Source organism: Oncorhynchus clarkii, chromosome 19 (assembly GCF_045791955.1).
Source record: "Oncorhynchus clarkii lewisi isolate Uvic-CL-2024 chromosome 19, UVic_Ocla_1.0, whole genome shotgun sequence".
Lineage (NCBI taxonomy): Eukaryota > Metazoa > Chordata > Actinopteri > Salmoniformes > Salmonidae > Oncorhynchus > Oncorhynchus clarkii.
Window position 1 is genome coordinate 44,701,977 of NC_092165.1, and position 27,381 is coordinate 44,729,357.

A 27,381-nucleotide genomic window follows, 5' to 3' on the forward strand; every position below is an offset into this window, starting at 1 on the left:
TGCCCAGCGTTATCAGATGAGTTTGCAGGGTGGGCCCAATGGCTCAGTGGACACGAGAGGGCAATGACGTGGTGTACATATGTGACAGTACACATTTTTCAGGGACAGCTTTTGTCTCATGAGTGCTACTTTCAGAGCTACTGGCAAAAAAGTATACAAAAAAGGTACCGGATAATCTTTTTAAATGAATGTAAACAGGCAATTTCCCCCCCATCTAGAATTTAATACAGAATAATATCAGGAGGACAAACAGTTTCTTAATTAAGTTTCTTTATTTTACCCTTCAGTGACCATGGGCAGAGAAAATTTACTATTGACAGGCGTCAGCGACAATGAAAAATACAGGACATTATTGACAAGGGAGAGAAGAGCTTCCAGTTACTACTCCATCACATTTCATTAGGGCTTGTTTTGGGGGCTGCAGACCACAGATCACCTCTGTTAATGGAAAGATAAAGATAGCACAACAGAGAGAAAAATAACAAGAATCATTACAGACATCAACCATATCTGTATGCTTGTATAATTTGCATAATTTGTATAGCTGTAATGTAGCGGATTCCTTACCGTTAAAAAGGGTGGAGCCCCTCTTAGAAGAGTCCGTTGACCTGCTCAGTCTCAGGGTCTAGGTCAATGTCATAGAAACAGGGCCTTGTGGGCAGCCCTGGAATTGTGGGCATCTAGGATGGGGCCAAAAAATTAATAAACTGTACTAGTACTGTGTGTCCTCTGATCAAGAGATTGATTTGACTCTTCATTGATTCAGTTGATTTTCTGTTGAGCTCATGGATATTTTAAATATAGTTATTCTCCAGGCCAGTGCTTTCTTACCGTGCCAACAAGAGGGTAGAGGAACCCAGCACCCACACTGGCACGGATGTCTCTGATGGGCAGGACGAAACCTGTGGGCACGCCCTTCTTATCCGCCTCGTGGGACAGGGACAGGTGGGTCTTTGCCATGCAGATGGGCAGATTCCCAAAGCCCTGAACAAACCAAATATGGCGTTCATTGAAAGGAGAGTAAAACCTTAAATAGAAATGTGAACCCTCCAGACTGTTTTCTTGAACCTTCAAGGTAAAGGTTGAAAATGTGCTCCAGAAATCAATGAGTAGTGTGCTACAAACAAATAGGTTTTATACAAAACATGTAAACAAAGAACCGTCTCCATTAAACGCCTTGGTCTCACAGCTATTGTACCTGTTTGGTGTAGAGCTCCACCTTGTGCTGGGCATCTGGCAGCAGCTCTATGTCATCAGCCCCATAGATCTTCTGAGCAATGATCCGGATCTTATCCGCAATGGGCAGCTACAAGCGATTCAGACAGACAAAAATACACATTCGTACAACATAGGAGTACCATAGAACTGGTTCAGGTCATCTACACTGGTTCTCCAACATGTTTAAATGTAATGCACGCATTTGCAACAGTACCAACAGTACATGAGGAGAAAGATTAAGTTATACTATTCTGGGAAATCACTTGATGTATAAATATTATGATCAAAACAGTCATCTAGGTCTCAGAAGTAAATCAGTGATTTATTTCATCTACAGACATGACTGATGAGATGAATGGAAGAAAAATTATGGATTCCCTGAGCAGGATGAAATCAATGTATCCATGTCATATAGTGAAAAACAAGGTCTTTGACTGAGGCCGACGCTCGCTTTACCTCGACATCATAGAGGAACTTGAAGTCACTGGGGGCCTCAGAAGCCCTCTGCACAGCCTGTCCCAGGGCCACGGCACCAGCACCCCCTTCAGCCCAGTGAGAGCAGCGCACCGCATCAAAGGCCCCTACCTCCTTGGCCAGGGTGCAGATCAGGTCCAGCTCTGATTCAGTGTCCGTCCTACAGTCAGGGAGACACAGGTCAGAGGTCAAAACACTGGACAAGAGGGGTAAAATAGTTTCAGATGCTCACCATGACTAGGACTTACTTGAAAGCGTTGACGGCCACCACCACTGGCACTCCAAAGTGCCTGGCATTCTCCACTTGTTTCCTCATGTTACTGCAGCCCTTCTCCAGCAGCTCAAGGTTCTACACAGAAACACACAAGTTTTTGTATTTTTTATATACAGCTATTATATAATGTACAGTCAGGCTTTGTAGAGACACCCGAGTGGGAGTTAAGTGGAGCTATTTTCTACTCACATCAATGATCACATGTAGCCAGTAGGTATTGGGCAATGGTCCATGTAAAATCAAGGTAGCATGTGAACTGGACCTAATTGCACTGCATAATGGATGAACTAATTGCATCAGATGAGAATTGTGTCACAAGACACAAAGCAAATACCACACACATGCTCTTGATGCCTTCTAATGAAGTCTTACGACTAGGGTGCTTACGGTGACTGTATTACAGCCACATGATAATGGTCCATTCTAAATCAAAACAAATTTCACAAACTAAATAACATATGTAAAGACAAGCTTAAATCAAGAATAGTGTGATAGGCTAATATTTTCACCCATCACTTGTGAATGATGCCCATCATAAGGAAAACAGCACATGCTTTTTTTCTCCTCCTACTTTTTCAAATCATAGTCGCACACCTCATATAGCCTAGCCCATAGGCCTATGTTTCGGTAAGGTTGATATCACAACTAAAGTAATCAAAAAACGTCTTAAAATGAAGCACATTAATCCGCTTTACAACGGGTGTAGAGCCTAACTGACATACATGCGTGAGTTTCAAGTTTGGGGAAGTTCATTTTCACTATAAAAAAAGCACCTTAATAATAAAAGCATTACATGCATAATTGCATTTGTGGTCACATTTGAGAATGGTGTTTTCCTGCTAATGGAACATTCCCACAACCGACTGCAGTGTGTGCATTGCTGCACTTATGTGAATAAATAACCAAATAGTTCAACATTTTAGGCTAAACCTGCTCATCTATTGAGTCAGGCTCATTGCTTAAAACAGGTTTTTTGATGCTAGTGGTTGTTTGGGATCTATCACATCCCACAACTGCCCTAAAATATGTTTGGAATATTTATTTAAATCGCACAGAATAAGTCAACTTTTGTACTATGGAGGATAGTAGATTGACATAGTAGGCTAGGGCTTTTGCTGTTCGTTAGGCCTACTCATCTTGTTGGCTGACGAAAAGTAAATGTGGACAGTTCTTCCAAAATGCTCCTCGGAATTGAATAAGGACGTGCGCAGTTGCATCCCGGATGTGTCTGTCTTCACTTGTAGCCTGTGAGAAAGGCCTGATCATGTGAATGAGAGCTATGTGAGTGAAAGGTGCTTCGGCATACAGCTGGGAGAATGGAATTATTATATTCAGCTCAAACGCACAATGGCCACAAAAGGAATGGATTTTTTTTAGGGGGCATTATGGCCACACAAAGGGGATGCAGCCGGGAAATTCGAGGCATTATCAAGTGCTTGTCAAATTGTGAATGAGAGACTGATGAAGTGTGAACAGCCTGCGCAAAAAAAACAAAGCAGAGCTCATGCCTTTCATGCAACTTTTTTCAAATCATTAGTCGCATCATGCAGCCTAAGAATTAATTAAAAATCTAGCCCATAACTGAAGTTACATAAATAACTCTAAATTAAGCATGTTCCTTTATTAACCACTCAACACAGAATTGCCGCATGTGCGCACTCCCTCAAATTGTGCAGAGAAAATATCCTTCCTATTTTATTCAGCTATGTTCAATTGTATTCCGATTACTATAAATAATGCCATTGAATTCTAAGCAAATCTTGTCTGCTAAATGAACTAGCGTAGCCCTCAGAATTATGGCATAGCCAGATCACAGCCTAACATAAGGTCAACCTATGCTGTACTGTTCCTCTGGTGTAGGCTATATTACATGGATTTATTATACTTTTTAAAATTTAGATGTTCCAAAAGATCTGCATCAGTGGCTTGTAGGTTATGCATGGAAGCCAGCAGATGCTAAACGTGTTTATGTTAATTAACGGTCAATTACTATGACCGGCTGACAATTTCATGACCGCCACAGCTCTACTTAAAACCAACTTGTGCAGAGGATGAGCAATATGCCATTAACAGAACATTATCATAAAAGGTAAGTGGTACATTTAGGATGGCTGCTCTTTCCCTGATGTGATGCGGTGTTAAAAGGTTGGGGCTGAAGTGAGAGAGTGGGGGTGAGGCGCAGAAGTGTCTTACCTCTTCCACATATTCTTTGGGCAGGGCCATCCCAGCAGTAACCTGCATCAAAGGAGAAAGATCAGTCAAAAAGCTATCAAATTACTAACCTAGAACAAACAATAAGGGACCGTATCCCTATTCCCTGTCCAAGGACATGAAACATACTAGTGTTTGTGGGGAGCTAAAGCAGCAGAATGACAGGTCTTCCTGTGTGACCGCCAAGCAGGAAATGGAATTACATTCTCAACAGTGCACCTGCATTGATTGAAGCGGGATAGGACATTCTATAGGAGAGAATATATACACTACCGTTCAAAAGTTTAGGGTCACTTAGAAATGTCCTTGTTTTTGAAATAAAAGCAAACAACATCAAATTGATCAGAAATACAGTGTAGACATTGTTAATGTTGCAAATGACTATTGTAGCTGGAAACGGCAGATTTTTTTTATAAATATCTACATAGGCGTACAGAGGCCCATTATCAGCAACTATCACTCCTGTGTTCCAATGGCACGTTGTGTTAGCTAATCCAAGTTTATCATTTTAGAGGGCTAATCGATCATTAGAAAACCCTTTTGCAATGATGTTAGCACAGCTGAAAACTGTTGTTCTGATTAAAGAAGCAATAAAACTGGCCTTCTTTAGACTAGTTGAGTATCTGGAGCATCAGTATTTGTGGGTTCGATTACAGGCTCAAAATGGCCAGAAACAAGGACCTTTCTTCTGAAACTCAAAAGTAAATTTTTGTTCTAAGAAATGAAGGCTATGCCATGAGAGAAATTGCCAAGAAACTGAAGATCTCGTACAACGGTGTACTACTCCCTTCACAGAACAGCGCAAACTGGCTCTAACAAGAATAGAAAGAGGAGTGGGAGGCCCGGTGCACAACTGAGCAAGAGGACAAGTACATTAGAGTGTCTAGTTTGAGAAACGGACACCTCACAAGTCCTCAACTGGCAGCTTCATTGAATAGTACACACAAAACACCAGACTCAACGTCAACAGTGAAGAGGCGACTCCGGGATGCTGGCCTTCTATGCAAAATGGAATATTTCCAGCTACAATAGTCATTTACAACATTTACACTGTATTTCTGATCAATTTGATGTTATTTTAAATAAAACATTTAAAAAGTGCTTTTCTTTAAAAAAAACAAGGACATTTAAGTGACCCCAAACTTTTGAACGGTATATATGACATTAATATGTGAACATTCTCTAGGTTGTTCTGATGATTATAATTGACTACACTGAGCAACCGCTACTCTTCTTTTGAGGGGGCAAACCTGCCCTTTAATAGTTTTTTTCTGAAGCAGTCTTTCTGAAAGCTGCCCATTGGCACCACCATTAGAACAAGGATAGAAAGATTTCAAAGACCCCCAGTAAACTGTGCAGTCACTCACCGTTGGCCCACCTCCATGCATCTTCAGGGCTCGGACGGTGGCCACCAGCACCACCACGTGAGGCCGCAGGCCGGAGTAGCGGCATTTGATGTTGAAGAATTTCTCCATGCCGATGTCAGCGCCGAACCCAGCCTCAGTCACTGTCCCATGAGAGAAACAACCAACACGCACATTACAAGAGGTGTTCATCATTTTGTTTCTTGCCAAGGGAGAGGCTGTGTGTTTCAGCTCCACTTACCCACAAATCCCTCCGGGCCGACCAGCTTCAGGGCTATCTTATCAGCCAGGACGGAGGAGTTGCCGTGGGCGATGTTGGCGAAAGGTCCGGCGTGGACGAACACGGGGGTTCCCTGTAGAGAAACTCCTCTCAATCATCCAGCAGCAGAACACACACTCAGCCAGTGGCAATGTCCCCACTCTGACTCACAGAAGTCAAGTCTACCACATCAAACACAGAATCACATATCTGCAGTCAACAAACTTAGCTAAGCAAGTTCTAGGCTTTGGAATATCTGTTGATATGATACAAATAGATTAGCTACTTTGTACCCAATCCTGCCCTCAGAACTTCTCAAAGAGAAACAGGGGATTAGTAACTAAACTAAAAACAGTCACAAGCACACGCTATCTGTCTTCTCCAGACTGTGTCATCACTGCTCTGTGAGAACATAGGAAGCTTCACATCCACACTACCCTAACCAATTAAATAATCTGAAACACATTTTCCCACATGGCTTTGCTTCCCTCTCCTCTCCTCCAGTTGCCAGGCCAGTACAGTTCCACCCTGAGGAGCTCCCTCCCTCCCCTCTCTATCCCGCCCACCTCCAGAGTCTGCATCAAGTTGGGCTTGATGGCATCCCTCATCAGCACAGTCAGGGCTCCACTCACACCCTGCACACAGGAGGGAACAATGAAATGGTGAGAATCTTTTAAGGAACAAGCACTCATCACAAACCTCAACTGTCTATGTGTTGGTTGACAGTGTGAGGGGGAGACTAGGGCCAATTACCAGGTCCTCTGTGGTGATGGGCTGCCCACTGCGGCTGGTTGCCACCACCATCTTGGCCAGGCGCTGGCGCATGTCCTTCAGGCTGCTGGTGAGAGCCAGCACGGCCATGATCTCACTGGCCACCGTGATGCTGAACTGAGCCTGGGGGAGGAGGACAGAACTAGAGTCAACAGCAGTATCAGTGGGCGACTAACTATTGAAAGAAAAGCATGTGTACTATGAACTTTTACATACCTCCCTAGTGTGTCCCTTCTCAGTTGGCGATTGGCCAATGGTGATCTTCCTCAGGAAACGATCATTGGTGTCTAACACTGAAATGACACAAAGACCTATTAAAACACTGTTCTACATCTCAACACTGACATGTCATAGTATAGCAGGGATCTCCAACCCAGTTTCTGGAGAGCTACCCTCCTGTACGTTTTCACTCCAACCCCAGTTGTAACTAACCTGGTTCAGCTTATCAACCAGCTAATTATTACAATCAGGTGTGCTAGATTAGGGTAGGAGTGAAAACATACAGGACTGTAGCTCTCCAGGACCAGGGTTCGAGAGCCCTGTAGTATAGTATACATTATACACAACAGTCAGGCCACTCAGGGTACATATCCAGTAGTCTTCAGTACCTCTGTGCCAGGTGATGGAGTCAGGGTCCATGTCTAGTCGGGCAAAGCGGGTTATCTCCTCCTCGGTCAGAGTGGTGGGGTCAGTCTTCTCAATGCCCAGTCTCTACAGGGATCACATACAGAGACAATAGTAGAGAAATTCCCTCCCTAAGACAGTCAAGATAATAATGGCATTGTCATCCACGGATACAATTGAGTTTGTACCTTTAGTCTGTTTATCTGGATGGGGGAGAATGTCCTCTGACCTCCACTAAGAGGGACCAGACGGTTATATAAAGCCTGTGGGAGAGGGAATGAGTGAGAAAGATAAGAAATGGACCAACACACACATTAATCAAACATGGAATACCACCTTGTGCAGTGCAATCTTTCTCAAGAACAGATGTCAGCAACCGAGAGGGTTCACCTTGTCTGTTTGGGTGGCTTCATGGAACAGACGGGCGTCTATGGCGGCCGCCACCAGGTTGTTGGCAGCTGTGATGGCGTGGATATCTCCCGTAAGGTGGAGGTTGAACTGAAATCATAATTAAACCATATGGTCAAATATAGCTTTATACCGAAACCCCTTCCTGAATGATCAATGTCTGGAACAGAATGGAAATCATTCAGTGCTGTACCTCCTCCATGGGAATTACTTGAGAATATCCACCTCCAGCAGCACCTCCTGTAGATAGAACATTCCAGGCATTTAGCATTGATAACAACTGAGAATTGATAAAGCCTTACATTTTCCCACAAAAGGCATCCAACCAGTCAGTAAAGGGCAGCATCACTCAGTGCTCACCTTTGATTCCGAAGGTGGGGCCTTGGGAGGGCTGGCGGACACAGGCGAAGACATTGAGCTTCATGTGAGCCCCCAGAGCCTGGACCAGTCCTATGGTGGTGGTGCTCTTTCCCTCTCCCAGTGGGGTGGGGGTGATTCTAGAGGTACAGACAACATTAACACTGGTGTGAAACATTTCCGAGAGCATAATAGATAATCAATCTTGATAAATGAAGAGTTCTGTACCAGGCCACTGTAGTCGAAAAGGAGCACATTTTCCATGTTACATCTACAACACAACAAGAACACAAGTTTATTGTACAGAGCATACCCAGTGACCACCACGTATTTCCCATCAGGCTGTGCCCGCAGGCGGCTGATGATGTCCAGCTGCACCTTGGCCTTGGTCTTCCCATAGAGCTCCACCTCGTCCGACAGCAGCCCCACCTCCATGGCCAGTCGGTCGATGGGCTTGGGCACGCAGGAACGCGAGATCACAATGTCACTGAGGGCCACAGTCAGGTCACACATTTATTCAGCAGCAACAGCAGACAGGAAATGTCATGCAAGTCCCTGAGGACCAAATTTAGGGCTTTCAAACATGAAGTAGAGAACCAAAATTAGACTAGAGCACATACTTTAGTGGAAGATTGAAAAAAGTACGAAAAGTATGAAAAATTACTAAACGACTAGAAAATAAAGTGATTCCACATCAGAGGGAAAGTTATGCAGAGGATGAGGGGACAAACCTTGGCACAGGCTTCTGCAGGATGAGCTTGGTGTAGGTGATGCTCCACTTGCCTGGCTGGTGAGACTCCAGGAAGCGCTTGGCACTTAGCACTGTGTTCTGGAGATGAAGAGAAACAACAAAGCACACAGCCAATGAAAAGCTCAGTTTACACATTTAGATTGTATTTATTATGGATCCCAATTAGCTGCTGCCTCCCTCCTGGGGTCCAGCAAAAAATAAGGCAGCTATATACATTACACAGAAGACTTTACAACACATTAAGTGTGCGCCCTCAGGCCACTACTCTACAACACCAAATCCATGTACACATGTGAGTATAGTGCGCATGTGTGTATAGATTGGAATTTGTACCAAACTCAAAACACAATTCGCTTCTATGGTTATGCCTTATAGACAAAAGCCATTCATTCACACTGAATGTGCTCTGTGCAACTGTGGATTGCACAGTGCCATAAAAGTGAATAAAACATTGCTTTACATTAATTTATGTTGTTAGAATTCCATTACCGCAGAGGATTACCAGACAGAAACAAATGAGTGTCTGAAATAACACCTCATCTACTACAAAATTCTCCACATTCAGTTTAACAGAGTCTGTCTTTGCCATGATGTCATGCTGCGTAAACAGTTGAGCGAATGGCATTGATGAAATCACAGGACAGGGAGCTGCTCCATCACAAATAAATACCACTTTTCCCCTGAAATGTGAATTTCTCACAGGATGAATTTTGGAGGCGGTGTGGTTTGTGTGATTACTAGTAGGGATGCCATTGCCTTTGTGGTGGAGGTGGATCGGTAAGCTACACTCACGTGATGAGTAACCTTGCCTAAGATCTGAGGACTCATTTTCCTAAGCCTTAGCTTGCTGGGCTAACTTATAAGGTATACAGACAACCGCCGTGTTCAATACCCAGTTGTTCCCAACTACCTGCATGAGCATGGCCACAGTCATGGGCCCCACTCCTCCTGGTACTGGAGTGATGAAGCCAGCCTGCTCCTTAACAGAGGAGTAGTGCACATCCCCCACCACACGCTTCCCACTGGGCCGCGTCTCATCTGAGGAGCACAGAAAGGAACCATGCCGTCAACACAAGCACCCCTAAATGTTACCTACAATGCCCCTAAATGTTACCCATGAAGAGAAGTACCAGCTCCATGGAGAACCGATGATTCACTCCATGTTTATCTCACATTTATTCTAAAAAAATATTTAAAAAAGAAAAGAGTACTTGTCAAAATGGAACCCAATGGAGGGGACCATACTAACCTGGGATGTGATTAATGCCGCAGTCGATGACCACCGCTCCCTTCTTCACCCAATCCCCCTTCACCATCTCTGCTTTCCCAATCCCAACCACCAAGATGTCTGCTCTGCCCACCTGGAAAGAGAGGGGACTGGATGGATCTCCTCACTATACTAGTTTGTTTTGTGGCACAAGTCTGTCAATCTAATAAACAGTAGTGCTCCGGTATGTGGGATCTGTATGTGACATGTCATCTACCTGTATACATCATCATGATGAGTTGCCTGTAGTACATGTTTATATGGATAGGAATGGCCTGTATATATGGTTAAGTGTTTTCATGTTCTGAGTGAGCATGTGACATATCCTGGGCTTGGGTTACCTCAGCAGCGAGGTCAGCAGTCTTTGAGTGGCAGGTTGTCACGGTAGCGTGGTTCCACAGCAGTAGGTCATGCATGGGCGCGCCCACAATCTTACTGCGGCCAATCACCACAGCTCTCTTCCCGGCCACAGAAACACCTGCACAGATGCACTGCAGTGTCAATCATTAAATTAAGCACTTCTACATATGAAGTAATTCAGCTCATTAGCATTGGCTCATAACTAGTTTCTCTGCTGTACCCACCAGTCTGTCTGATGAGCTCCATGCAGCCGTTAGGAGTACAGGGGATGAAACAGTCACCCAAGTCCCCCCGGGACAGCTTCCCAGCATTTATACAGGTCAGACTAGGAACACACACACACACACAGAGTACACTCATTATGAGCATCCGCCATCCAGTTTCTAACCAATAAGAGTTAGTCATACTTTCACGTACTATATACACACAAACTCTTTCTGATGGTACATTGTATTTCCTAGAAAGCCTTCTTTCGTTTCCCCTTTTCAACATTGTCTCCCTAACAAGCTACGCATGATTAAAACCCTCAGGAAGAAAAAAAAATCTGTACTCTTTTGAGATGACGACATAAATCAATGTCCTCATCGTTAGTACACTGGTTATAATTCAGGCCCTGTCTTTTTAACAGGCCCAGAAAAGTGCAGTACAGAAGCTCCTTTACTGGTCTCTCAGTAAGTCCAGAGAACAATCTGAATCAATAGAGTCAATTAGAGGAGCAAGAGATTAATGGAGCTTCCTAAACACCAATACAAAAGGCCTGCATCATCTAAACACACAGCCTGTATCAGCATCACTGTCCAATAAACACAATATAATCATGGCTTACACTACACAAATGGAACTAGAACACTTCCAGAGTGGCAAAAAATGGTTTCACTAACCAAATTAACATACAGTTTATGCGAGTAAAGTCATACCAGATTTAAAAAATGAATTACAACAGCTGTGATGGAAACAGGAAGTTTCGTTACAATTTTATAAATGCAGACAGTTCATTTGTTCGTTCGACATGGTGGGATCTTTTTGTGTCTGTAAAATTAATTAAGTGAGAAATGGCAGTGGAAATTCCATTATGCGCAACTATTGATATAAAAACCATCATATCGCAGTAAACTTGGAGTCAATGGACGGTATGGTGTGTGGTCCTCCCACTACGACTAGGGAAACCATGCAGTTCATTAGGCTACAGATTAAATAAGTTCTGATGAACTTCACAGAGTGGTGAAAGTGCAGTGATCTTGATGCTCCTTTCCAATAAATAGCGAGGTTCTGATTGTGGGTAAATGATGATCGATGCTTGACTGTCGTTTGACAAATACAAATATTCCTGCTCTTATCCATAATAATCTCATTATGTAGACTAGCCGACCTGCACTGCATCTGAGAATTGTTGGCTAGAGCACATGTTCCAAGACCAGAGTATGTACGTTTGCTATTTAACGCAACAGTTTGAGACAAAACTATATCGGTAGAGTTGAAAATGCAATGGAAACACAATGAACTTTAGATTTATATTCAGTACAAAACAGAAGTGAAAAAGTACATTTTGGGTGCACTAAGTTGCACTGATTTGTATCTGCAACAAGTCAGCTTGGTGGAAACACCACCGGTGGGAAAACGTGCATATTGTCTTCATGCAGATTTTAGAATATTCACAAGTAAATCTGTAAACTGGTCACACAAAACACATCTCAGGGCTCACCCATCCACATCCTTCTCTGGGGCCACAACGTTGGTCACCTTCTCAGTATCTATTTTGTGGATGGAGTCCAGAGGCAGCTGAACGATGAGGCCATGGATAGCAGAGTTCTCATTCACCTCCATAATGCTGTGCAGCACCTACAGAGTGATGGGGTGTGTGAAATAGAGTGGGAGGGAAAGAAAGCTATAGAGAGAGAATGACAGACAAACAGAGTGCCAGAAAGAGGCCTGCAGAGACCACCAAGCAGAAACACTATGCAAGCTGTGAAGTTAACCCCCTCAGGATCCCTCAGGATCCCTCCTCACCTCATCCTCTGTGGCAGTCTTGGGGAGCCTCAGGTGTGTGGCATTAATTCCAATCTACAGTAGGCACAAGAAAAACAGAGTTTGAAGGGATACGTCGGGATTTTATCTACTTCCCCAGCGTCAGATGAATTTGTCGATACCATTTTTATGTCTCTGCATCCAGTACGAAGGAATTTAGAGGTAGTTTCGCCAGCCAATGCTAACTATCGTAAGCTCAATGACTCGAAGTCTATGGCATCTGGGAAAGTAGATAAAGGGCCATTGCCAAAATCCTGAAGTATCCCTTTAAGAACTGAACAGAGAACAATTTGGAATATGTATGAAACAGGAACGATCACATCAGGCATTCTGTTATTTACCTCAGCTGCTGCCTTCAGCTTCATGCTGATGTAGAGGTTTGAATCATCTCTGTCCCCCACCTGAAAAGTGCACAGCAAAATTGAGAAATCTGTAGTCTTTGTTTGTTCCAATAATGCTTTTACAAACTAGTCAATAACCAATGTTAGACCATTAATACATTATGTTTCATATTTTAGCTAGCGCCATATAACAGACAAAGTATACGAATGGAATTAGCCCCTCCACTCGGAGCTAGTGGTTCTGAATCTGACTGAGGCAAGATATGACCCAAGGCTATATTCTGTAATCATTTTAGCATGGAGCACAAATTTGTGACTCTCAAAATGATACAAAACCCTACCCATTTCCCATTTAAGGAAAGGGGCCATGGGAAGAATCAGAATCAAGATTTGAACTAGAGCCCTTACAACATACTCTTGCACTTACCTGTAACACAACCAGACCTGGTCGAAAATTAGGGTCCTGCGTCTGCATCTGCGCCACATCCTTCTTCAGCCTCTCCCTTACCTGCCTGTGGACACAAAAGATCTCTCAGGAAGAAAGCAGGGGGACAGTTATTCAGGGTTAGAACCTGGTATGTCCTACAGGGATGTGGTGTGCCCAGAGACCTCTGAAGCCATGGACCTCCACCCTTCAACCATCCACATGGCACCTTGGAGCATCCAATAGGTGAGGTACAGCATGACTACCAGCTGAGAGACAACTACAGGGGTATGGAGGAGAGCACCCCCAGGAATGCAATGCTGGGAAGGAGCCCTAATGGCACGTAGGTACCACAGGCAATCTTGGATGTAGTTGGCCATTTTGGCGTAAGAGAGACCGCAATGTCCTACACAACAACTTTAGAACTAATTACTATGCATCTGCACAGTTCTTCCTGTAAATGTGTTTTGTACAATGTTCAAAGTAGTCCTTGTGCATAGAGTTCTATGGTTTGCTAAACTTTGAAATCAATGGTTTTTGTTTGGTATACATTTAAAGTGAAAAATCTGAGTCTCCGCGTAATTCCGTTACCATGGAATTGCCCTACACTAAATGATGTCAATGGAAATCCTTCGGTCCACCCAAATGAGGCCATCTGGAAGGGGCATCTCAGCAGCTTAAGCATTTTATTGCAACTAAAACAGTTACATGAGTGAATTAAGAGGGATTTTAGGGTCCTCAGCAACTTCTCATGGTCTGGATGCAGACCGCCACAGAAAGACCTCTTGATTCAGTCATAGATGCAACTGAAAACCACAGTGCACAGAGTTGGATGAACAGATACCAAAGCAAAATGTGTGAGATAAGGACAAAGCTTTATCAATCTATCATAGTCCCCAACAGATTGGTGTGAGGTAATACATATGTTTTTCTGTGTTTAAAACACCCTCTGGTCTTCAACAAGATCAAATAATGATGTCTTGGAAGGTAATTTAATTGACAGGGACTAAGCAATACAAAATATACAAAAAGACTAACAAGTGCTTAAACTCACTCATGACTGCAAGATTTACTTGCTTGCAGACAGGTTGAAAGTTGGTTTCTTCAACTACTATTGAGAAATCAATGATTTTGTTTGCACATTCTGCACACAATTGAGACTACCCAATAATCAAGGTAGGCCCTACAGACACATTTCAACATCAGCTACTGCTCAGAACAGTGTTTTTACCATATTGGCATTTTTAAAGAAAGTTTCTCTAGACCTTTGACCCTGAAAACAACATCGTTCAATATAAAATAATGAGTGTCACATGTCAATGCATCATGTGAATAATATTGCCTTCAGAGAGAAACTGATGTATGTCTGGGACTAATACTTTTTACAAGTATTTTTCCACCATGGAGCCAGTACAGTTAACACCAGTTTGTATCCACCATTTTAATCAGCATTTGTTTATAGCCTAATAGTATGTTTATTAGTGTGAAACATTACTATAAAATAACTTATACTGTGCTAGGCTCAACTTGTTTTATAACCAAACTGTTACAAAGCACAGGCTAACTATATAGGACCCTATGCTTTCTCTCTCACTCATTGATACAAAAGGCAGACAAAGGCAAAAGGCAACTAACAATTTGCTGAACCAGTCAGTCACCAACCCTCAGATCTCTGACCCTGACAATACTACGGGTTCTCTATAAATGTTGCAGATAACAGTGGTGTCAACACTAGTCTATATTGTATCAGTACAAGGGAGTTATCTAATCCTTTATTGGTCAACACTGGCCATAGAAGGCCATCAAACAAGTGTTGTACTCTGATCAAGGCCACAGTGTAGTAGTTCCTTTGCAGCTACTCTGCAACAGCCTAGTCCACAGATTACAACAGTACTGCTTTAATGTTACCTCTGAAATTATTTAGGTAATGAACAGCACAACTGAACTGCTTAAAGAAAAGGATGTAAGTTGAAGAATATGTGGTTTTCGGTCACTCAGCTTGAAATAGGCCTAATTGACTAATGGGTAGTATGAGTTACACAGTTAGGAGGGTACTGGCAGTCGAGTCTTGTGACAAGCATGAGTTGCTGAATAAAAGTCCCTTCAGATATCAAAAGTCAGGTTGTCACCTAAAATACTCTTGATAAAACGACATAGTCAGTCAGGTGAGTATCAAGTGGAACTGGACTTAGAACTGTTCAAAAATGAACTGGGTCCGGTTTCCCAAAAGCATCTTAAGGCTAAATTTGTTTGAACCATAGGATCTTATGATGAAAATAGCCTTACGATACCTTTGGGAAACCAGGCCCTGTTGAAAACACTGCTGGGAAACAAATATGGCACGGATGAGAAACTTTGCTGTTACTTGTTCTATGTTTTTTGACATTACAAATTAATCTACCAGACAAATCAATTGAAATTAAATGTAGGTAAATCTTGGATTACATACAATTTAATAAAGCATATCAGTGTTGTTCAATCTATCCATCCACTGGAGGTCAATATTCACATGAATAAAATAATTGGTCAAAGGCCACCTTCCATTACATAATAATGTATCAAGGTTGGGAATAATGTAGCAACCATAAAATGTAGGGCTAGGCGGAAGGTATACCATATTTTACGATATACCTGTATTGATGCACGGAATGGTTTGGGTTTTTACTTCTATAAAAGTATTTGAATGTTTGGTTTGTTAAATGTGACACGTTGTGCGCAACATCCATTTTTATAGTTTAAAATCGCTACTTTAGTCGTCGTTCTTCGTTCTCATTCTTTCTCCCTGTTGCTTTCCACAGACCTAGTCCCGCACCCTGTCACTCAAGGAGCGCATTAGTTGTTCCTCGACCACAAGAGACTATTTCAGTTTGTATGGTTAATGCATCACATACAACTGTGTTGATGACAACAACACTGTTTTCACTTTGCTTCTCAATATAAATGAAGTCGCTAACAGAAAACATTCAATGTAGCCAAAGATTATAGGGTCCCCTAGGAATCACTTATCAACCCTTTGGTTCCTACTCTGTCACAATAACTCCTCCCTAGCATTTTCATTCATTGTGATGTCAAATGCCATATCCAAGGTGCCCAGTATTATATTCTTACTTTAGAAAAATCATTCAATTTCCATGATTCCAACAGTTCACCCAAGTGTTTTGCTCTAAATCACAAGTCAAATTGCAATTGCATCATTTGGTTAAAAATAAATCCTAGATTGTTTGCTCATATTGTGCAGCCCTACGTGGCAGTGTGAAAATGATCTCAAATGAGTGCAGGAAATGTAGAAATCAATGAAAATGCTGAAAGATATTTTTAATTTGAACTGATCAGTAAAAGACTATCCGAATGGAGAAACACCCATTGAAATCCATCAGAATGTGTGTGTTGCCATCCTAAGGTCACACACTACTCTTAAAGCAAATGTAGAACTTGTATTATCAAAAACATAAAATACCGTCAAATACCATCCATCTTTTTTATTTGTATACAGTGACATGATATTTTGGCCATATCACCCACCCCTAATAAAAATAGAATGAAACATTCTAGTTCATGGTACCAACTTTGCCCAGAATTTTTTCACAATATTCCAGTGAAGCTGCAAAAATTATTGCAATATTGTTTCCATCTACTTTACCTGAGACTTACCCTGCATTCATAACCAAGTGAGAAAGTGGTATTTACCACATAGAACTGGAAAATTCCACTTGAACACACCTCCAACTGGTAATTACTTGTGGGAAACTAATCTATCAAAAATGGATAACATAATTTCCAACAGTTAAATGGAACAAAACATTATTTATATTAAAAAAGATCTAATATAATGGGGTTTACAAGAATGATGGCTGTACTTCGAGTTTATGGTTGACAGCTTGTTGGCCATTAGCCAATCAACGTTCCTCAACTAGTTCAAAGCACGTGAATGCATCCAACTGGCATTTACAACATCAGCACTGGTCATTCCACTTGGTTATGAACGCAGCATTATAGGACGACTTTCCAACTAGTAATTACCAGTTGGAGGGTCGTTCACGTCGACATCACCAAAATGGACACTGTTGCATTTAGAACTTCATGAGAATGAGATATAGAAATCTTATGTTTTTTTTTAGAATCTGATCCAACCTCGTTTGATGTTTGCAATATATTGGGATGAGATTCTACAGAACATCCTGAGAATAGAATGTGAGGTTGCCAAACCATGCTTGATGCACGTGGCTGTTAACAATCCAAACACCGACCCAATATCAAATACATAATCTATTTCTATGGACTGCAACAGAACGTTAGGTATGTGACGAAACCTGCCTGCTTCGAAACATGCCTGCAATGTTCCTATAGATAACGTTAACTTACACAAAATCAACATGGTGCTTTGTTATATCTGTACCATAAATGTGTGCTAGCGAGCAAATTTACAAAAACGTCCAACAGATTAGTTAAAAAATGTACACTTACGCTGAAACTTCTTTTCCACTAATGATTTGTGCTGACATCGTTAGGCTAAACCAGCTCGTCCCCTAAACACAGTTAGCTAGTTATCTTCTTCCCTCTGAGTGTTGATTCTGATTACTTATGGCGGTAGAGATAGTATTGTAAGTTATATACCGTGCCAGAGTAGCTCAAATCAATAATGCTTGTAAAAAAGCCTCAATATGGCCATAAAAACTTCTGAGAATATTAGCACACGTAACTAAAGACGTAGCTAGTACTGGGTGGAGTAATCTGTATGGCTATCAAATGCTGTCAACCCGTCAGAGAACAGTCTGAGTTGAGGGCAGGAATTATTGACCAATCACGAGTCTCAAAATCATGCCAATCCAATACAACCAATAAGAAGACGTAATATGCTTTCCACCCCTGCGCGCCCCCTCAAGAGAAGGAGGCAGGAAGGACAATGTTGGAAGGAAAATGTCATGAAAAGCAAAAATGTCTCAGACAGCAGGTGGCAGCATTGAATTGCTGAAAGAAAGAGATGAAGGGCGTAAACCAACCACTGTTTATAGGCGTGGTCACGCGAAGCAATGGGCGTAACTTGACATTGCTCTGGATATTTTGAAGCTTGCTGAGTGCCAAGCTTTCTCGAGGGTTACATAGAAGGATTTCTGGCTGTTGGCCTGAATTAAGACATGAAGAAATACAGAGAACGATGGAGAGCAAATTCTGCATTTTGACCGAAACAGAAGACCTCAAAACCCTGATTTCGAGCACCGAAGAGAGTCTGCAAATTGAAAGGTAACGTTACTAACGTTTGGTAGCCAGCTGCTAAGCTAACTTGCATGTGATCTAGCTAGCTAGACTAACTAACCAACCAACACATATATTTGAAAACATTGGTAGATAATCCGACATCAACATTTGGTAATATTGCATCCACACGTAAAGGCACTAAAACGTGGGGGAGGGGAGTTAGCTAACTAGCTAGTAACGTTAGATGGTCTGCTAAGCTAACGTGTACTAGCAGCTGGTGTATACCAGGGGCGTATTCATTACGCTGGTTATGTGGTAATGGCTAGAAGGGATACTGCTTTTATCAAATTAACGTCCAAAAGTTGATTGTTTTTTTGTATTTTAGCTAGCCCTAAACATTTTCCTAATCTTAAACATAATTATCCTAACCTGATGCGTAAATGTCAAATCTGAAAAAAAGCTGCAGGTCAGTAGAATTTATGCAGCAGGCTAGTCAAACCCTGATTCTGTTGCAAAACGTTACCTACACGGATGCGAACGAAACGGGGAGGGACCTACCTGCATTTGTCCAATATAAACTCTCGTTTTCGTTGGGTTTAACTGTTTGGACTGATTACACCCCAGTGTTTGTTGCAACTTGGATGTCAAAAGTATCGAAGTTACATGCAGTAGAGCATTAATTATATCTAGCTGCCATGTTAGTCTTCAATTCGATTTATTAAATAATGCTGACTAAACGTTTATCATATATATTTTTAAATGCATTATGTAACTAGCTACCGGGGTTTGCATTGCAATTATGCATGTCATCCTCAGATCTGACAGTTGGCTTGCTACAAGATGGGATGACCCCTGGCATGAGGGATGTATTGCCATGCACACTCATATGTAGCTTAATTATTTAGTAAATTATGAATACCTTCCTTAACCAATCCCATGCAGGTAAACCCTTATTAATCATAAGGAAGATGAAGGTACGGATTTGAGATCATCGAACTGTGCTAAAAGGATAAGTGTTTTTTGGGAGTTTTTTTTAACCACATTTCATTTTTTTTTTATGTAAATGGTATGCTATAGAAGGGCACAGACAGCTTTTTAGTGATTTGACATGTTTTAACTTACCCCAAACAGCAAATCACTTCCTCATCCTTGTGTAGTATGGGTGCCCTGAAAAGTATGAACGAAGGCTCCAAAAACACCCAAATACATCCTTTTAGAAACGGCAAAGCTGTCAGTGTAGTGATGCATTTCTTTAGCTATTGTACACAAAATTATGTAATTCCAAACTTTATCCGCAACATTATATTCCATTTTGTTGCGACTCGAGCGCTACCACTCGGTCCATTTTGCAGGTCACTCCTCAAAAAAAAGAAACACTTGAGGGATACAAAGTACACTACATGGCCGAAAGTATGAGGACACCCCTTCAGATTTGTGGATTCGGCTATTTCAGCCACACCCGTTGCTGACTGGTGTATAAAACCGAGCATACAACCATGCAATCGCCATAAACAGACATTGGCAGGAGAATGGCCCATACTGAAGAGCTCAGTGACTTTCAACATGGCACTGTCATAGGATGCCAATAAGTCAGTTCATAAAATGTCTGCCCTGCTACAGCTGCCCCGGTCATCTGTAAGTGCTGTTATTGTGAAGTGGAGGAGGAATGATGGTCTGGGTCTATTTTTCATGGTTCGGACTCGGCCCCTTAGTTCCGGTGAAGGGAAATCTTAACACTACAGCATACAATGACATTCTGGTGGAAAACCTTTCCAGAAGAGTGGAGGCTGTTATAGCAGCAAAGGGGGGACCAACTCTATATTAATGCCCCTGATTTTGGAATGAGATGTTTGATGAGGAGGTGGCCAAAAGTAGGTGGACATGTAGTGTATATTGAAAGCATGGGGTGCTTCCACACAGGAAGTTCCAGACACTTGTAGAATCTCTGCCGAGGCACAGCAAAGCTGTTCTGGCAGCTTGTGGTGGCCCATTGCCCTATTAATACACTATGTTGGTGTTTCCTTTATTTTGCTAGTTACCTGTCGCAGCAGGATACACGAAAAATGGAACGACATCTAAAGACATGCATCACAATACTGACAGCTTTGCCGTCTATAAAAGGATGTTTTGGGAGATTTTGTTCATATTTTTTCAGGGCCCCCATACAACAAGAATGAAGGAATGCTGTTAGGGGTAAGTTTCTGTAAAATGTGGGGAAAAAGTGTGTGGACCCTTCTATAACATTCCATTTACAATTTTTTATTTGGTTGTAAAGGATAAGTTATTTTTTAAGGGCAAAACTTCAACCCAGAGTGAATGATAACGTACCTTCATGTTGTTTCCCTAGGACCAAGACATTGTTTGAGGAGATCCGTGCATCCATCAACAACAATGATGAAGAGGACCGTTCCTTTTGGAGGCCTGTGCTCCCATGGGGGGGTGTTTACACCATCAGGGCAGGGAGGAAGGCCATCTCATGCACCCCTCTGTATGTTAAGATAAGCCTAAAGAACACCTGCACCATCGATGGGTTCCTCATGATTCTTTATGTAATTTTGAGAGACAACCAGAGCTTTCCCCGGGAGGTGGGCATATTCCTGGGCAGGCAGTTTGTGGAGCATTTCCTCTACCTGATGGACTCGTATGACTACACCACCGTTAAGATGCTGTGGATCTGGGACAGGATGTCCAAGAGGCAGTACCGCTCAGTGATCCACCATGCAGCGTTGGAGATCGACCTGTTTGGTAATGAACATGAGAACTTCACCAAGAACTTGGAGACAATGATGTCTACCATGCAGGAGAGTCTGTGCACCAACTGGAGCTGTCCTGCTCGTTTCCAAGAGTTCATACAGAAAACCATCAACATCAAGTAAGAGAGGCAAAAGCTGTAAACCAAAATCTGTATTCTGGTCAGTGTGGGAGGATCCAGAGCTTGTTCAGCTTCTGATCAGAGACCAGTAATCCTTAATTTGTAAAAATGAATGAAAACCAATAGCGATTCACTATAAATAAGGTAGCCAAAAAGCTATGAGTTCAAATGGGAGGACCTTCCATGTCTCTATTGCTTGCAATGCTAATTCTTCTGGACAGCTGGTCTACACTTCTGTCTTCAAGAGGCTTTTATTTTGCCCCCTTGACACGCTGCTTGACTAAAATAAGGTTCAGCTTTCTAATGATCATAGTATGAAATGATGAAGTGTGGTTGGTTTCTTAACAGCTCTGGTCTAGTCTCTGCCAGAGCCTAATAAAGTAATGTTTACCCACGGTGGGTTGCATGTCGACAGTGGATTATACTGTGCCCATTATCAAATCCCAACCACTATTTTAAGTTTTTGTTATTGGTACTTTTCTTTCAGGTTGGAGATTACGTGGATTAGGTTAGTGTAAATACAGTACATGTATGCTGCCTGATAGTGGTGGTGGATAGAGTTTCACTGGATTCATAAATCTGAAGCCTCTGGTTGGAATTTCCACTCCCCACCAAATATGGTGAGGATAGGAAGCCCAGTGTGGCCAGCAGTGGGAGAGTACAGACAGGTTGTTGTTGTTGTTTTTTTTAGCAACAAAACCGCCACTTGAGCAACTATTTGGCAAAACAGACAGGATTGGCTTAGATTGTTGACATGATGTAAACAATATATTTTGTCTTCAATGTTTATTGAAAACAAAAACATTTGCACAATGAGCACTTGTCTCTCAAATACATCGTGTCAGTTGTTGGTTAGATAGCTAGCAATTTTTTTGCCGTATTAGCATTGTCATGAAATCGGTCAAATACCTCAAAACAAGACATGGTATCAAGAACATGATGAAACCAACAAACGAGCAATTTATTATTCCCCACGTGACAGCAACCATAACACGAAACTAACTATCAGGCCGTCCAGAATCACAACACATGGACTTCTGCCCCATTTGTAGCGTGGGCTTCGTTCTGGTAACGTTATCAGCTAACCCATCTATGGAATTGGGCCGACATTCTGCCGATTTTTCTCATCGAAGAAACGCCCAAGCTCAGTCCAGTTTTCTGTTCCCAAAACTCCAGTCTGTTAAGAACATAGGCACTTCTACGTAACTTAGTACACTCTGCCAAAGTTAAAAACATTGCGTTGTTTATTTGAATTTTTTTCACCTTTTTATTTTATTTAACAAGAGAACAAGTTCTCATTTACAACTGCGACCTGGCCAAGGTAAAGCAAAGCAGTGCGCCAAAAACAACAACACAGAGTTACATATAAACAAACGTACAGTCAGTAACACAATAGAAAAATCTATGTGCAAATCTAGGGAGGTAGGCAATAAATGGGCCATAGAGGTGAAATAATTACGATTTAGCATTAATACTGGAGTGATAGATGTGCAGATGATGATGTGCAAGTAGAGATACTAGGGTGCAGAAGAGCAAGAGTGTAAGTAATATATGGGGATGAGGTAGATTTACAAGGAGTGCAAGGGCGAATTTAGTTATTGCAAACGCACTTCACAGAGAATACATTTTTCTAACAGAAATATTGAAATGCATGCTAGAACGCGACAATAGGAGCTCCTTGCTTGTGCTACCCACTATGCTTTTTTTGCTCCCATTGAAAACAACACAGATGAACTATCTTGAGAGAGTTATAAATACGCAGTGTACAAAACATTAAGAACACCATCCTAATATTGAATTGCATGAACCTCCCCTGCCTTTGTCCTCAGAACAGCCTCAATTTGTTGAGGCATGGACTCTACAAGGTGTCAAAAGCATCCACAGAAATGCTGACCCATGTTGACTCCAATGCTTCCCACAGTTGTCAAATTGTCTAGATGTCCTTTGGGTGGTGGATTATTCTTGATACACATGGGAAACTGTTGAGCTTGAAAAACCCAGCAGCGTTGCAGTTCTTGACAAACTGGTGCTTACGCCTACTAGTTAAATATATATATCCCGTTCAAAGGCACTTACATATTTTGTCTTGCCCATTCACCCTCTGAATGGCTCACAAACACAATCTGTCTCAATTGTCTCGCGGCTTAAAAATATTTATTTAACATGTCTCCTTCCCTTCATCTACACTGATTTGAAGTGGATTTAACAAGGGACATCAATAAAGGATCATAGCTTTTACCTGGTTTCACTACATGGTGTTCAGTTAGCCTTCTTACCCTTTTTCTTCCATCCCAGTCCTCCTCACGAGCTGCCCCCTAGAGATCCCATTCAGTCAGCTGTGGATGAGTTCTTCTGTCCCAAGATCATTCTCTGCAAAGAACTGGGGTGAGAGACAATGTTTAAAAATATATATTTATATACTGTATATTGGCCCATCCACCACACCCCCTCTCCGGAGAACAAAAGTAAATTAGTTTTACATTTGAGTTTTTAATCGCTATTTTGTTACATATACATTATTCATACATTTTTTTTACATACATGGTACTTTTACACACAGTTTTACATGACAAAAATACAGTTTCATATACACATTAAAAGATACTCCGACATATATGGTATATATTAGTGCAGTGCATTCGTAAATATTCAGACCCCTTCACTTTTTCCACATTTTGTTACGTAAATAGCCTTATTCAAATGTATTACATCTTTTTCCCCTCATTTACACACAATACCCCGTAATGACAAAGCAAAATCAGGTTTTTAGAAATGTTTCTTAATTTATACAAATTTTAAACTGAAATATCACATTTACATAAGTATTCAGACACTTTACTCTGTACTTTGTTGAAGCACCTTTGGCAGCAATTACAGCCTTGCGTCTTCTTGGGTATAATGCTACAAGCTTGGCACATCTGTATTTGGGGAGTTTCTCCCATTCTTCTTTGTAGATCCTCTCAAGCTCTGTCAGGTTGGATGGGGAGTGTTTTTGCACAGCTATTTTCAGGTCTCTCCAGAGATGTTCGATCGGGTTCATGTCCAGGCTCTGGCTGGGCCAATCAAGGACATTCAGAGACTTGTCCTGAACTCACGCCTGCATTGTGTGATTAGGGTCGTTGTCCTGTTAGAAGGTGAACCTTCACCCCAGTCTGAGGTCCTGAGCGCTCTGGAGCAGGTTTTCATTAAGGATCTCTGTACTTTGCTCTGTTCATCTTTCCCTCGATCCTGACTAGTCTCCCAGTCCCTACCACTGAAAAACATCCCCACAGCATGATGCTACCACCACAATGCTTCACTGTAGGGATGGTGCCAGGTTTCCTCCAGACGTGACGCTTGGGATTCAGGCCAAAGAGTTCAATCTCGGTTTCGTCTGAGTCCTTTAGGTGCATTTTTGGCAAACTCCAAGTGGGCTGTCATGTGCCTTTTACTGAGGAGTGGCTTCCGTCTGACCACTCTACCATAAAGGCCTGATTGGTGGAGTGCTACAGAGATGGTTGTCCTTCTGGAAGGTTCTCCCATCATCACAGAGGAACCCTGGAGCTCTGTCAGTGACCATCGGTTCTTGGTTCTCTACGGACAGTTCCTTCGGCTTGGTTTTACTCTGACATGCAATGTCAGCTGTGTGGGACCTTATATAGATAGGTGTGTGCTTTTCCAAATCCTGTCCAATCAATTGAATTTACCACAGGTGGACTCCAATCAAGTTGTAGAAGCATCTCAAGGATGATCAATGGAAACAGGATGAAACCTGAGCTCAATTTTGAGTATCATAGCAAAGGGTCTGAATACTTGTGTAAATAAGGTATTTCTGTTGTTTTTTTTGCAAAAAATTCTAAAAACCTGTTTGCGCTTTGTCATTATGGGCTATTGTGTTTAGATTGAGGGGGGGGAATTTAAAAAAAAAAATCAATTTTAGAATACGTCTGTAATGTAACAATGTGGAAAAAGGGAAGGGGTCTGAATAATTTCCGAATGCACTGTATATATGGTGTTTTTGTTCCTATTACAGATGTTTCACTTTTAATCCAATAGTATTATTATATTGTTGATTGTCTGTGGCTTTCCAAATCACCAGAGACATAATGTTGAATCACTATCTTTTTTTTATGTTCTTTCTGATTCTGACTGATTTGCTGTCTGTTCTTCAGGTGTAATGGGTTGAGGGAGTTCTCTCAGAGGGTCTTCTGCCATGGACCACCTCCTTTTGTCATTCTCAACATGCAGCTTTGGAAGTCTGAGGAGCTGTCCTATGTTCCCTACCATCTAGCCCTATCCCAACACAGGTAAATAAATCTTGTAGAGCAGGACTCGTATCCCAGCCTCATTGTCTTAGGTGCTGTTTATTTTTCTCCCTGGATGTTAAATGTAATTGATTGGCTATCTGTTTTTATTTTGTTTAAACAGCACCCACTTGCATGTACTTTGCTATTTGCCCCGATTTCTTTAAGCTTTTTCTGGTAACCGAGAATGGTCTTCAACATGCAGAAAAATCCAATTGCAACTCTCTGCTTTTCCACAGGTACTCACTGGAGGGCGCCACACTCTTCAACAAGGAGGAGCATCACTACTCTGCAGCCTTCCAGATAGACGGCTACTGGATGCACTATGACGGGCTGAGGAGCGACAACCTGATTCTGTTAAACAAGCCCCCTGAACTCCTCCTTCTCTCTTCCCTTGTCTACATCCGCGCCTCAGACAAATGAGATGCACTAATGTAACCAAGCAGGGATGGGGTCGGTTCCATTTTTCATTCCATCATTTCAGGATGAAAATAAATTCTCCTGAATTTACTTGAATTGAAAAGGAATTGACCCCAATTGTGTCACCATGGTCCAGAAGGAAGGAGGTAGATACTAGATAACACTGATAGGGAAGCATCTTTTGAAAAATGCACACTAACACCTTCCTGTTTATTGCCCTTCATTCACAGAAATAGTATCCAAGTTACTTTACATTTGGCTCATGATGGGTTTTGTCTTCCATTCCTCAGTGAGCTCTTACCAGATACTTTTATCACCTAATCATATTTATTGACATTTTTATCTAGTTTGAAAAGGCTTATACCACATTTCCAAACTTTTTAGGAGATCATGTCAACAACTTCCTTGTTTTTATACTTTGAGATTACTTTTTGGAATTATGTGCTCCATTTTGCCTGACTGTTGCCTCAAACACTCACTGTGCAAAATGATAAGTTCATCTTCTCTTTGGGCATGCTTGGAATCCAAGAATATATGCATGGACTATAATAGTTCTGGGGAGGTATGCATATTAAAAAATCAACTCAACCTTAAATAGCTCCACTGCAACAAAAACAAAAGTTTGCTTGCAGTGTGTTTAGTTGTCTTGGGTGAAATGGTTGCACTTTCAGAGAAGCAAATTCAGCTAATCAAACTTTGATGTAGAATTGTCAACAGGGTATATATAGGCTAGACTAGTGAAGCATCTGAGATTGTACAGGACTCATCTACTACAATCCTTTTCTGCATACTAGCCCTGACCTCAGATCAAACTGGTGCTTTTTTGTACTATTTCCCCTGTTTAAAAACATTTGAAACAGTATTTGCATTTTGTGGAAATTCAATCATTATCCTTAATTTACTTGCTTGTTTTAAGCTGTCCATTGGGCTTCAACTTGGAAGTGAGTCACACAGCGTTAACTTGTATTAAAATGAATACCTGCTCAAATATTTGTATATTGTGTGAAAATGTATCATTGGATAAAATTTCAGTTCTGTCTTAAATGTAAGTAATTACTTGTACTTACAAGTACCCCAGCATAGTGATGTTACATAAGTGCTTCTTGAGTGCTTACCTTTCACAGTAGCATATAATACCCTGAATTCAAATTATTCTGCACAATTCAATATGGTACATTGTTACATCCCAATCTAAACAAGATGTCAAAGCATTAGTAAATAAATGTGATTTTGTAATGCATTTGATCATTTGGAAATAACACTACTGCTCATCACAGGCTTCATATGCACATATGTACTGTTAAGCATTGACCTCTGCCAGTTTCATCTTTGTCAGAACTAAATAATGAAACTCTTTGAGCAACAATCCTTGTTCATGCATTGAATGGTGGGTTTTTTTTTCTTTCTATGCAGTCATTGAAGTTTTAAGCAATACAAATATTTTTATATTCTAGCATTTGTATGTTGGTTTGTTGCACATAA

General features: G+C 41.6%; 2 protein-coding genes across 2 annotated transcripts; one reads left to right on the forward strand and one right to left on the reverse strand.

The window, feature by feature from the left end:
• Nucleotides 1–253: 253 nt before the first annotated feature.
• On the reverse strand, nt 254–17,907 carry LOC139375277 (methylenetetrahydrofolate dehydrogenase (NADP+ dependent) 1b). The gene is made up of 28 exons (XM_071116897.1): nt 17,593–17,907; nt 13,132–13,216; nt 12,705–12,764; nt 12,346–12,399; nt 12,041–12,177; nt 10,563–10,663; nt 10,320–10,456; nt 9,961–10,072; nt 9,622–9,749; nt 8,692–8,789; nt 8,274–8,447; nt 7,964–8,100; nt 7,797–7,843; nt 7,586–7,693; nt 7,384–7,458; nt 7,180–7,282; nt 6,788–6,864; nt 6,554–6,694; nt 6,367–6,435; nt 5,783–5,894; nt 5,545–5,684; nt 4,160–4,201; nt 1,941–2,041; nt 1,675–1,852; nt 1,199–1,306; nt 832–984; nt 568–680; nt 254–438 (listed from the first exon to the last, which is right to left on the reverse strand). Exons 1-27 carry the CDS (start codon nt 17,628–17,630, stop codon nt 591–593), a joined length of 2,805 nt encoding a protein of 934 aa, XP_070972998.1. The 5' UTR covers nt 17,631–17,907; the 3' UTR covers nt 254–438; nt 568–590.
• Nucleotides 17,908–18,160: 253 nt separating this feature from the next.
• On the forward strand, nt 18,161–27,352 carry LOC139375279 (uncharacterized protein C14orf28 homolog). Its single transcript, XM_071116899.1, has 5 exons — nt 18,161–18,369; nt 20,672–21,196; nt 23,492–23,581; nt 25,348–25,482; nt 25,719–27,352. Exons 1-5 carry the CDS (start codon nt 18,284–18,286, stop codon nt 25,900–25,902), a joined length of 1,020 nt encoding a protein of 339 aa, XP_070973000.1. The 5' UTR covers nt 18,161–18,283; the 3' UTR covers nt 25,903–27,352.
• The last annotated feature ends 29 nt before the right edge of the window (nt 27,353–27,381 follow it).